Source organism: Ostrea edulis, chromosome 4 (genome assembly GCF_947568905.1).
Source record: "Ostrea edulis chromosome 4, xbOstEdul1.1, whole genome shotgun sequence".
Lineage (NCBI taxonomy): Eukaryota > Metazoa > Mollusca > Bivalvia > Ostreida > Ostreidae > Ostrea > Ostrea edulis.
In genome coordinates this window covers 3819288-3832950 of record NC_079167.1, presented here as the reverse complement: position 1 = coordinate 3832950, position 13663 = coordinate 3819288, and the positions used below count along the sequence as shown (strand labels likewise).

Sequence of the window (13663 nt, the reverse complement as noted above, 5' to 3'; positions counted from 1 at the left end):
CAAGCTAGTCATTGTTTGCAACCAACCTATAGCAAGAATTACACGAAAATTCATCCATCCCTAGCTTACTGGGGCTCCATGTTATACAGGGATTAAAACAGTAATCATTACACGAAAATGCATCCATCCCTAGCTTACTGGGGCTCCATGTTATACAGGGATTAAAACAGTAATCATTACACGAAAATTCATCCATCCCTAGCTTACTGGGGCTCCATGTTATACAGGGATTAAAACAGTAATCATTACACGAAAATGCATCCATCACTAGCTTACTGGGGCTCCATAATGTTATACAGGGAACTGTTTTTTTTCTGTTTCAGTCTTTTAAAAAATATCTGTAGTAATATAATTCTTCGAAGCCTCTTTTTGTAGTCTCCTTGAAATGCACCTGGCCACAAGAGCTGTGAGGAGAATGTATCTGGTCTACATTACCACAGTCACAACAGGAAATCCATTTTCATTGTTTTTATTTATTAAACGACATTGGGGTGATCCCTATATTGCTGTCTGGTGAGATTTCAACAATGTTATACAAACATACAAAACACAACAATCACATTTACACATCATGTAACAATTTATCAAATACCTGGATATCTCTTCCCTTTGGGAATTCGATCACCATCCTTAAGACTACAAAAACTCACTATACTATCACAGGAATCACACACCAAACAACACTGGCCTGATTATCAACTGACAGTCAAATGTTGATCACATATATGAAAATTCTTGTTGGATCACAAAATATGTGTAATTTTTGGTCTTGATTTGATATGAATAATGCCTCTCGGGAAACACAGTCACAGTATACATCTCTAAAAGTTACATATGTCTTACCATATATATCTAAAGCTTCAAAAAGAGGAGGGGGGGGGGGGGTGTTACAATGAAATTAAGAGATTCAAAGTCATTGGATATGTACAATTCTACAAAACAGTTTTGAATATTTGTGACTTCTGTGCATGGGTCATCCATTTTCCTTTTAGATAAAGTGATTATTAAATTGATTTAAAATACAAACTTTAACAATAGCATTGTAATAACAATAGCATTGTAATACTTGCACCATCCTCACAAACATATAACCTTTGTGTCTGATAAAAAAACAAGAAAAGCACAATACTTTTGTAACCTTTTGACATCTAAAAACTGTAGGATAGTAAAATAAATGACAGAAAAATAAGGAAAAAAAACTTTGGTAATGGAGTTTCTTAAAAGGTTACATACCTGTAAAGAAATGAGTACTGGTACAATCAATTTCATTGAAAAATACATGTGCATATATTTATATTCAGTGAATCTTCAACATAAAATCATAAGTGGTAAAACTTTTTTCTTTATTTGCATATTCTACTGATCCACTTCATTATGAACACCAGTCATGTATAGTAGAGGTAGTACACAGTAATGTTTATTAGTGTGCCTAATAAAAAGCAGCAAACCGAGACTATCATGCTGATGCATGAAATATTGAAGAATCCTATTTTTGGAAATGACCAATGACACTTGTATGCAGATTCAGCAGCACAACTGAGTTATAATGGGTTTCATTTTCATGTACACCATCTAGAATGATGCTTGAAAAATTCACTTAAAGAAGAAAAATCTGTATTGAAATTGCACGATTGTAATTTAGTGAAAATAGCTTTAAAATGATTGTTTTCCAATTTTAGAAATAAAAAGCTTGACTGGTACAAAAAATACATCTTGTGAAAGCTGCAATTTCCCCCTTTTTAATGCATTTGTGTAAAACATTCTCAATTCCTCATGTATGTTAACAACCTGTTGGAGAGACTTTAAAAACTGTTGAAAGACAAATAAACAATTTTCATACATCAACATTTTCACAAAAAAGGGTAGAAAATGTGATTAGCCTAGTTGAAATTTCTATATTTTTTTTTGGTAGTAACTGAGAGCCATCAAAGAAATGGAAAAAAGTATTCAATATATCACTGTTGATGTGGAATAAGGCCTAAACCTTTTGACTAATCTGATATATCAGGGCCAGCTCTTCCTTCATAATGTATGTTACACTGTGGTTATCAAATGGCATTAAGGTATTGTAAGTCATGAGAGTGTATTCTGTGTTTAATTTTATTTATGCATAAATCGTGTTAAAGATGAAAAATGTTTAATACACCATTTTGTGTATCATACAATACAAAATAGTGAAAATATCATCTTGTTGAAACACACCTCATTATTTACTGTTTACATGTATTAACTGGAAGACAGGTCTTTCTCATTTGTACTTATTGAAAACAAGAAAAATTATGATCTCTTAATGGATGACAATAAATTTTATTTAAAGGGACTGATTCACGATTTTCCCCAAAATTTTGTTTTTCACTTTTGATGATCAGAATCTACTGTCTAATGTGTTTAAAAGATTTCACACAAAAATTAAGGTTATACATTATCACAGAAGCTCATTTTAGAGAGTTCATTTTTTGTTTTGTAAACAAAGATTGCGGTATGTTTTTGTTTACGAAATTTTCAAAAGAAATGGTTATCGATCTAAGTTTATTATATCTTTCACATTTCAAGCATTCTTCAGGTAAAATGTGTCATCTAAAAGTTAAAATTTGTGACTATGCAAAATTTAGATGCTTAATATTACAAAATTAACATTTCACTGGTGTGTTTGTATACATGAAAAGACTCGAGTCTTTGTTTACATAACACAGATTTAAGGCTAAAATATTGCTTTTATTTTTGCATTCAGAAGGTCCAAATGTTGGCTGTCAACATTAAATGAGTTATATTCTTAATGTTTCACATAAAAAATATTTTGTTCAAAAATCGTGAACCAGTCCCTTTAAATAAAATGGCTTTACTTTCCATGAAACTTGAAGCAATGCAAATCAGAGTCCACTGTAAATATTTCTTTCTTTTTTGTTGTTGCAAAGACAATGCTACGATTATCTGTAAACCAGTAACCCTGATCATAATGTTATGAAGGTAACAGATAATAGTAACAGGAGGTTCCAGCTCATTGTGTGCAACACCTTTTGGAAATTCATCCCGAACCATTTAACAATGGCTCCCTATAGTGAAGATCCATAAGTTTCAATGCTATAGTGTATAAAGTTACTTTCCTCACTAGTAACTTGCCATTTGGACACAAATGTTTTCATTTTTTAGTTGAATTCTCTTAAAATCCACCTGCAACATTATTAAATTGTTTTAGTGTTCCATTATTTAAAAGAAATGGAGAGTTTCAGACAACTACTTGGTAATGTTCTGAAGAGTTTAATTTTATCATTTTTTAAATGTACTAACTCTCCCTAATAATAGCTCTATCAACAAAATGTCTTAATAAATTTCATAATAAAATCCAAAGGCATAAACCGTTCCGAACCCCAAGATCTTTCACATGCAAGCTCTATCCACTGAGACCAATGACAACCATTGGGAAAGTTAAAAAATAGATGCTTCATATGACAAAACCAAAACTCTATAACAGTACTTAATATATATATATATATATATATATACACGACATTTAATTTTATTTTTAAAAAATTTATATAAAAAAGGGACTTATCTAATAGGAGTAAATTATCATTAAGTTTAAACTGGATGTGCATTTTAAGTAGGTCAATGTCCTCGTACCTCTGCATTCCTTTCCAGCAGTGGACCTCAGTCCCTTTGAGGCCTCGCCTCCATTACTTTTGAGGAATGGAGAGGTACTTATATAGACATTAACTTATACTTCTGGTGACTTAGGGACTGACTCTTGACATTTTATCCTACTAAACAAAGGGTAACCCTCAGATTGTTGTTGTTGTTGTTGTTACAAAGGGTAACCCTCAGATTGTTGTTGTTGTTGTTACAAAGGGTAACCCTCAGATTGTTGTTGTTGTTGTTACAAAGGGTAACCCTCAGATTGTTGTTGTTGTTGTTACAAAGGGTAACCCTCAGATTGTTGTTGTTGTTGTTACAAAGGGTAACCCTCAGATTGTTGTTGTTGTTACAAAGGGTAACCCTCAGATAATGCTTAGAATTGACTTGGTTTTTACACCATGATAACTTGCTAATCACACTTAAATAGCAACAATAATTATTCTTGTGTTGTGGAGACAATTACTTTGAAGTTTCACTGCTGAGACTCAAATGATATTGGAGATTACATAAACAAAATTCAAACCAAAATTGAATGCTAATGCTCAACAAATCATCCTCTGTCCTAATAGCTAAATTTTCCAACTTGAAGAAAGAAGAATGCTACAAGGAGGGGAAAAAAATCAATTCATAATGAATAGTTTGACAGAGTGACAGGGATTAGAAATAATGGGAGTAACAAGACAATTTTCTGAGCATGTGTTGACATGGAAACTTGAACAAGACAATTCTCTGGGAGTTTTGACATGAACATTAGGAAGTGTACCTTTGTACAATTTTTGGTACTATAAACTCAAAATTTCTTGACTGTGACACAATACACATCAATCACCACAATGACTTACCAAAATTGTACATGTACTTCGTATCATATGATGTAGTAATAATGGTTGTTGATATTAGTACATTGAAAATTACATTTTTTCTGATTGTGAAAAAAAGCCTTCAACAACCATATACCAACTATATTTCAATTACCAGTAATTTTCAAATACGGCGACAACAAAAAGTTCATGAAGACATAATAATGCATAACACATCTTGGATGATATGTAAAAATAATCCAGTGACTTTGAAAAAACTTCAAAAAAATTCTTTTGCTCAGTGAATATTGTCAAATAATTGATGATCATTTTAAACTCACGATTCATAGATTGGCAGCCTTAATAAACCTAATAATTTAACATATAAACAACAAATTGAATACTTAAAAGGACAAGGAATATTTACTTTATGTCTAAGCTCTTGTGATGTCCTTCCTATTGCAAAAATAGTGATGATGTGTTATCCATATATTAGTCTTAGTAATCATATCTCACTGCTCTGATCCTGTGTGTATTAAATCCTGATAAATCTTCAGTATTGATATCAAAGCACTAACCTACAATGATCTGATTCTCTAGTTTCTTCTCATGATATCCTACCAGATAATAGCATAATGTATCAACACCAATTACAACAGTTCTTCTAGACATTGCACTGATAATTTCACATGCAGAGAGAATAATCGATATTTCCTTTTCACTCTCAGTGGGAAATCTTAATTCAAGTGAAGGGACATTTCTGAGATCTTGTTTCCGCTCTAAATATGGCACTCGCATGAACACGCAGTGAATATGTCTACTTGAGTTTCAAGCTTAGAAATATTTAGAAAGAAATTACACCTCCCCTACAGAACAGCTGTCACAGTAACTCAACTAATCTAACAAAAATGTATTTTGGTAATCATAAAACTGTAAAAATAAAAAGAACTGTGTCTCAATTCATTCTCGAATAACCTTGAAATAATCAAGTTCAGTTCTTAGCACTCATTCTTTCTTAAAAATGCACTCATGAATACATATACTTATCTAGGAACAATGTATAAAATGTCCATGTTACATGTAAATAAATATGAATAAACTTAACAAATATATAAAGGTAACAATTCTTTGATAAAACAGTAGGATATGGCTTGCTGCAGAATTTTAGGGTCGTAATAATCTCGATGAATCCATCAACCTGGAAATTCAAAGAATGTTTTCTCATTAAATGTAGTATAGGACACTTACTACACACGTATCAACACTTTGCACAAGTTCCGTCCCTTGTCCGCCATCTCCCGGTTAAAAATCATATTTCCCAACGTTAGCCCTTGTAATTTTCTGTAGCTTTGACATCTGTTATTTTTCCATCAATTACAGTCAACTACAATAATGCCCCAGATTGGGCAACCCATTAACTTGTGTGAAAACCTCACAATTAGCTAAAATTCAAAGTAATACCGTCTTGCAATTGGTAAGGTAAAGAAGGAAAACTTTGTTTTTCACCGATTGACCTTTGGCTGACCCCGCAAAGGGACGTAACTCTCGGTGAAGTGCTGATACGTGTATTGAATTTCCTTTGCTTATCCTCAGCATTATGTACACACACTTGCATTCCTTTAGCTAAATTTCAAGTTAAGGAAATTTGATGGTGCCTTTGCAAAGTTGCTGTGATCTTCGTTAACAATTAAAACCACATAGTAAAAACTTGTTGCATTACCTGTTAGGGTTGGATGTGGGCCCTGAACCATTAAAGGAACCAGTCAAACTGCTCTGTGATGCCCGGCTACTGAGTGAACCACTGTGATAGGATTGCAAGCTGCTCATGGAGCCCCTGTTAAGATTTAGTTCCAATAAGAGCTCACCATTGCTATAATGCAAACTATCATATTCTAATGTACATTATCAATTGTGTAATGTTCTAATGATCAGGGAATCCTGTTCTAATGATCAGGGAAAGACCTTGAAAGACCAACCTGGCGAAATGGGGCCTTGACTGTTATACACCAAGTATTGATTGTGTAACAGAGACATTTTTATGCCTCTGATGGGATTTGAATCCGGATCTCTGGCACACAAGTCCAGCACTCTACCAATTGAGCCAAAGGGTTAACCCACAAGCCAGAGCTAGTAGGAATGCCATACCATTCACACTACCATAATTGCATTGCAATTTTATGCCAGTGGTAGTTTCTTGTAGGTAATAAATAATGCGTTAGGTTTGCCAGCTAAGATTACTTAGTAAAATAAGATGTTTATAAATGATATATTCACATTTTATATTTACATTCAATTTCATTCTTATAAACCTTATGAACAAAAGAATCAGGACCATACTCGCATTAATGTTGTAAACAAACATAAAACATCCTACAGGCCCATACTACTATTATCATAAAGTATTTTCAAATAATTCTACCAATGCTCAAATTTTATACATGTAATTTCCCCCCTGCAGGGTTTAATAAAAGCACAGTGTCTACGACCGTGACATTGATGCTTTAACTGCAAATGCTGACAAATTCATGCAATGGCCATCCAGAGGGGCTAAAAAGGTTGGCTTTTACCAACTAGCTGGGTTCCCTAATATAATTGAGTGCATTGATGGTATACATATAAAGATCCAGGTGCCATCTGTTGATAAAAATGTCTATGTTAACCGTAATGGGTACCAAAGTATTAATGGTTAAGCAGTCTGCAATCACAAAGGTATCTAAATTTCGAACAGTTCACCTTGACCTTGTATCATGAAGAATGACGTCACTGGGTGTTTAATATTTTCCCCTCTGGTGACTAGAAATTTAAGAACACACAAACCTGAAAGCCTCTGATCTGAGTAGTTCAGCATGGTACATGACTTTAGATTTATGAGGTGCTAAGGTGAAGTCAAAGGAGGTCTTTGCTGAGTCAAAGTACTTCCATTGCAGGATATAACTTCCAGATTCACTGACAACATGAGATCCCTGAAAGGAAGACTAGATTTTATAAACATAGGGTGGACAAAGCCTGCATTGCTAACCTCCATGAAGGTTTTTGATAAGTGAGGTTTAGACTCCTTCAATAAAATGCAATCATGTATGTCACAATCATATGTTTCTACCAATATATGATATATGTAACTCAGTTATGCAAGACAGTGTGATGTTTTGATTTGGTATGAATACAAAGTCATACAGTATGATGCATGCATCAAAATATAGTATAATATACATAAAGAGTTTAACATGGTCAATCATCTGGAAAATGTAGGTCACACTTAGTATCTGAAGTAAGTTATGTGGTTAAGTCCAAGGATGTAACTTCCATACAAGTTTGGTTGCTGAAAGACCAAGAGTTCCTTGGGAATGTGACAAAACCCATATATTTAACCTAGTCCAAAATCTGGTCAATTATCAATAAAATATAGGTCAAATTCAGCATCCGAAGCGAGGATGATTGATGTAACTACAACAGTTACACGGGAATGTAACGAAGTCCAGAAATTTTAATCTGCTCCAAACACTATTACCTGGTCAGTATCTGCATCTTATGAACCAAATTGAGTTTAAAAAAACTTTAACCCTGAATTGCATTGAGGGTATGGCATAAGCTCTCTCTGACTTATCAAAGTGATTTAAACAGAGAATAGTACAATTAAACTGTTCATCGCTGCCAACAGCCAAAAAGCATTCTATTTTTCTAGATGTACTTTTCTGATTTACAGAAGAAAGTCATAAGTGAAGAGTTTTGGTGACTTGGATAAATGATACTGACCTGTACACTATCCCCATCTCGACATATTAGAGGACGTTCCACAATACTGAGGTCAGGGCCCACCTGCATGTTTTTGTTAATGAACTGCACAGAACCTATTCCTCCGGTTGCAGTGCTGACATGATGTTGATGTACTGGATCTGCCGAAATTGATCGCTTACACCGTAAAACAGTGAAGGTGACATCACCTTTTAGAATGTCAAAATCCCAGGTTATCACCGATCCTTTCTGAGGAACTTGAATCAGCACCTATTCATATGAAACATACGATGAATGTGATAGTTTTCAGAAGCTCTTTATAATATACAGACACCTATTCAATTGAGTAGGAGAAAAGCTTGTATAGTATGAGAAAAATTATTTTTCTGAAGATTACAATGTACTTATTTCAAAATTCTTGTACGTCGCTAAAATAGTATTGAGAGGTTTTTTTTTTTTTACCTCATGAGGGTAATCCTTGACTACATGACTAGTATTGTAACAACTGTCAATGCTGAGAGGTGGGCCATCGGGTGACTTGTCCTGAAATTCTTCCTTATACAAAGACTTTGGGACCAACCCACCATCTGGAACGTCACACTGAAAAAAAGCTTATACATTTCATATCTATTCTGATATCAAATCTGGTAACTTTGTATGAATTTTGTTGACACATAGCGTTAATGCACATGATTGAAACAAGTACATTAATGTTGCCAATATAAATTTCAATTCAAAAATATTTTTTGTTAATAAAAAATCATAATCACATAACAGTGGCCTCCAAGAAAGTCCGGGATATATTTTTCATCAATAAAATCTCGTAGTCCTCCATGCTCCTGGTAATCATTTCCTCCATAAAACATGAATTTCTGGCGAGTATTTTCATCAATAAAAGGGCTAACTAGGGTCCATAAAACAGGGAACACTCTCGGAGCCCTAACTATCAACAGTCTTCCCATTGTCTCTGGGTAATTAGCCTCCACCACTTCAATGATTCGAAGCAGGGCTCGGACTCCTGGCCTCCATAAATGCCTCATACTGAGTCCCTCCAGGTCAACGATACAGGTACATGCACTGTTGTGAAAGAAAAGGACATTTACAACTATTGTTAAGTTTGTATATACAAGTAGACCTGTCATAATGGAACCAGAAAAACACCTGATGAGACAAACTTGAACATTTTAAAAATACAGCAGATTTGAATGCCATATTCCTATATTTACGTGTCCAATGTTTTTGCCTTCGATGTCTTTACCAATTGTAATGATAGCCATTTCTTCATGAAGGTAATCAATGTGCGTACGAATCTTGATAAATATAATAACTGGGAATTCTGACAGAAATGAAGAGGAATGTAAATACATGTATAAAAAATAAATTTTGGCAGTCAGCTGCGGTGCGAGACAATGGGGGTCATTTGCAGTACATGCTTGTTGTGCTGCAGTCTTGTCCGTCCGATGTGTGCACTTTTTCCAGGTGTTATTTTTGAAAAGACATGAGGGTATGAACTGCAATGCTTCATGCCCGCATACTTTTTATGAAGCACTCTTCGTGAAGTATACTAGTGTAAAGCATTGCAGTTCATGCCCTTATGTACTTTCAGAAATAAAATTCATCTCTTAAATTAGCTTCTATAACCTTGCTTTACATAGTAATGGACAAGACTCTGCCTACAACTTTTCATTCCTTTAATTACCTAGATGTAGGATCAAGACTATTTAGTCAGAAGCAGCCTTTAGGTTAAGCATGATTCAAATGTGTCTGTTACAAAGATATTAGCATTGGCTTGGACCAGAATTTTGCAGTTTCAGATATCTTTTTTGAAGTGTCCTTGATATTATTTAATGGCCTTATCTAGAAAATGGACACTAACACTCGGATCTCACATAAACTTTGTGCTAACTATGATAGTTTTAAGAATCTTCTACAGTAAAAACTGCCATAGCGACCCACTGTATTAAGCGACTCACTGTCGTATGTGACCTAGTTTTTGTGGAAACGAGGGGGTTATTTAGATTCGGTCTTAAGACCATAAAAAGTTCCCCCAAGACGTTACTCTATATATTGTACCAGTATTAAACGACCACCTGTCTGACGCGACCAACGACCATGATTTTTACAACCTTTTTGTGTATTTTCACAAAATTTTACCTCTATTTAACGACTGTACATTTTTTGATTACAACGCGATTACTACTTTCGATTTTGGTTGAGCCGACTATTCTGGGAATTATCGCCCCTAACACTTTCGTTTTCAAACGCACGACTATTCTGGGAATTATCGCCCCTAACACTTTCGTTTTATAACGCATAGTTTGGCGGTGAACTTGTTTAGTAGGCCCTCTGAATTAATTATTATACCCAATCTGTCAACATGCAGGGTCATGTGTGGTTAATTAATAAAACCCAAGTTGTTGTTTATTTAACAAAATCAAAGATCAGGGAATCAAGGCCGGTGTATTTGAAGGTGTGAATTTCGACAAACTTTAAGAAGTGCCGGGTATGCTAGATCGGAAATGAAAATCTACCACTTGTTATACCATTATGTGAAAAATTTGCCAGATTGCGATATAAATCAGGTAAATATTGTGCTTAGGACTGAAATTTTAAATGGAGTATTCGCAGTTTTCCTGCAAGAGATACTTGAGATTTCCAGAATGACCGGAACTAGCAGCTCACTTCGACATGTCCCGAGTATTTGACAAGTCCGAGTTCAAGAAAGTTGCCTGCATTAGTTTAAAGCTTAAAAGATTTGCTGTGCATGTACAATGGATATTGTGATTTATTTAATGTTTCTCAAATTGAATAACATATTTCCTTCATGTATTGTACAAAAGGAGACACAACACTTCATTTGCTTTCTTTACTTACACTGTACAAGTATGCTATACATAAATACTCTTTACAACAAAGTGTTTATAAGTTTTAGAAAATTTATATGCAGTTTATAAATGAGATTTAAATCTCATGTAAATGTGTAATATGAAATGCATGTTTATCATTCTTAAACAGATTAAATGTAATTTTTGATGAATAATAAATTATGATACAACACATTGTATTCTAGATTTTAACTACAGTGTATTATTAATCTTATTTTACAACTATTTAAACCATACTTGATATTCTTAATGATAAATTCCAAATACATGTAGTCATTTTCTCCATTGTACAAATTATTTGCGAAATTTTATCAATTAACTGTGGAAAATAGGCAACCTGTATTAAGAGACCACCTGTCATATGTGACCTTTTTTCCATTCTCCGTTGGACAGTCTCTTAATACAGGTTTTACTGTATCTATAAATTCATTTTACACGTGTCCCCTGTGATCTTGATGTGATTTTGGTCCAAATAAAGCCCCCCCCCCCACCCCCCCCCCCCCCCCCCCCCCCCCCCGAAAAAACTTTGTCCAAGTTTGAACATATAATATTTGCTACAGATATCAGAACATTAATTTCAAACTTCAATCCCAGTAACATTGGGTCCAATTCATGACTCATCCTCAGATCATAAGCAACCCTTGTATCGTTTTTATTTCCCAGTGACCTTGACCTTATCAGAATAACTTTTGTGTCAGGTTTTGTATGAGCATACAATGTTGTTATTCTACAAAATTATGGTTAAATACAATTCAACAGGAAATCAAAATGACTCTCTTTGCAGGGGATATGGTAAAATTTAAAGGAAGAAATTGTTGAAATCATATCCAAATACAAAACATATTTTTGTGTAACTTTTACAATTTCCTTTAGTTTATGAAAACACTATAATCAAAAGTATGAGCTTTTAACACAACACCTAAAAAATGTGGTACTGTCTCAAAGAAAATTATCCCTGCAGTAATAGTAATGTATTCATTTTCTTTCTTTTTTTTTTTTTTTTTTACAGTATCTTTTTTTTAAACATTTCAATACAACTACTTTTAATAAAAGTTTTTTCATTTTCAGAATTCTAAAGGTGTCACCCAATAAGTCTTCTATAAATCAATAAGAATTTTTTTTCAAAATAAAGAATCACAGTTACTAGTACATGTAATAGTAAGCTTTTTAATACACTTTCTAAGCTATTCAAGTAGAAATTATTAGACAAAAATATCATAACAGATTAAGTGCATTTTCTCCTTCAGTGACATACAAGTACCAAAACTTATTACTAGAATCATGGATCCCATCGAAAACATTTTTAAAGGTGACGTCACTATCAAACTTCTATTTCTAGTGAATGCATGTCATGTAAATAAAATGTTTAAAATGCATGTGACAATTCACACCCTGCACTGCAAATTACTTAGCATTTATGATAATTGATTGCAATAAAAGTTTTTGAAGTTAACAAAGACAATAATTCTGAGCTGTGTAACAAAAATCTGTGAGTCAACAACATCACAAGATCATATCAGCTAGAAGTGAACTTGTGGACCATTTAATGCTCCTTTTCCTCTAATACGGAATATTGGAACCATTATTTCATGTCCTGATTTTAATACTTAATGTCCAATGAGATCTTGTTTTCTGCGTTAACTTGGGTAACTTTACATCAAATATGCACACATAACTATCAGATAGAGTGAGTTCAAGCACTTAGCATTCTTTTTGAAAATGGAAGGATGGGGGTAAATAGAGAAAAAAGTTGCCTTAAAATTTGTATAATAATTCTTGGTTAGCAAAATAGCAGTTCTGCCCAAACCCCACAATTGTAAAAGAAAAAAAATGGGGGGGGGGGGGGGGGGGGGGGGATACTGAAGGATGGGGGGAAATAGAGAAAAAAGTTGCCTTAAAATTTGTTTCATAGCTACTATAAAAAATGATTAGCTAATGATTCAATCTTTGCATGTAACAATAATGAACTTTGTATGTGGTAATAAGAAGATGGGAAATATTTAATGCAAGCACATTGGATATTTTCACATTATCTACAGGGTAATCAATGTGAATGCAGAAGTGTATATTCTACAGTACAGCAGTACATGAAATATTAAAAATATGCTTAATATAAACAATGAATACTATTTGGCACATTTTAGGCTGGATGATTGCAAATCCCTGGTCAACTCTTCTAGTCTTTAGTTTATATTCACTTTGTTAAAGATCATTATGTTATGCCAACTTTACTTTGTCATTGATTTTGTCAGTAAATAAATGACATTAGCTCAAGTATTGGTATTATTGTAATCTTTTCCACTGGTATAACAACTCTAAGTAGCTGCAATAAAGGCAGTTTACTATGAATCCCATTGCCAGGGATAGTTGAGATTATAAATACTATCTGACAAATAAGTATTCAACACACATGAGCCACTTTATGTTTTACCGAGAAGTCACAAGATTGCAGGTACAGTATGTGGATGCCAAACCCGAAAATGTCCGTAACTTCCATAACTGTTAAAATATTTCAATGAAAATAGAAGATGCACAACTACATTATATATATAAGATGAGAATAAAGTTTGAATAAAATCTGTTCAACGGTATTAGAATTAAACTCTGGACAAA

The 13663-nt window shown here is 33.7% G+C and overlaps 1 protein-coding gene across 5 annotated transcripts in view; it reads right to left on the bottom strand.

Moving 5' to 3' along the window:
- Positions 1-453: 453 nt before the first annotated feature.
- Positions 454-13663, bottom strand: part of LOC125670427 (SEC14-like protein 1) — a 37177-nt gene continuing 23967 nt past the window's right edge. For all 5 annotated transcript variants that reach the window (XM_048905583.2, XM_048905584.2, XM_048905587.2 and 2 more), the window contains 6 exons: positions 8936-9242; positions 8628-8765; positions 8187-8435; positions 7251-7396; positions 6154-6267; positions 454-5631 (listed from right to left, as the gene is read on the bottom strand). In XM_048905583.2, coding sequence (XP_048761540.2) covers positions 5598-5631; positions 6154-6267; positions 7251-7396; positions 8187-8435; positions 8628-8765; positions 8936-9242 — 988 coding nt within the window. In that variant the 3' untranslated portion in view covers positions 454-5597. The remainder of the gene's footprint in view (positions 5632-6153; positions 6268-7250; positions 7397-8186; positions 8436-8627; positions 8766-8935; positions 9243-13663) is intronic.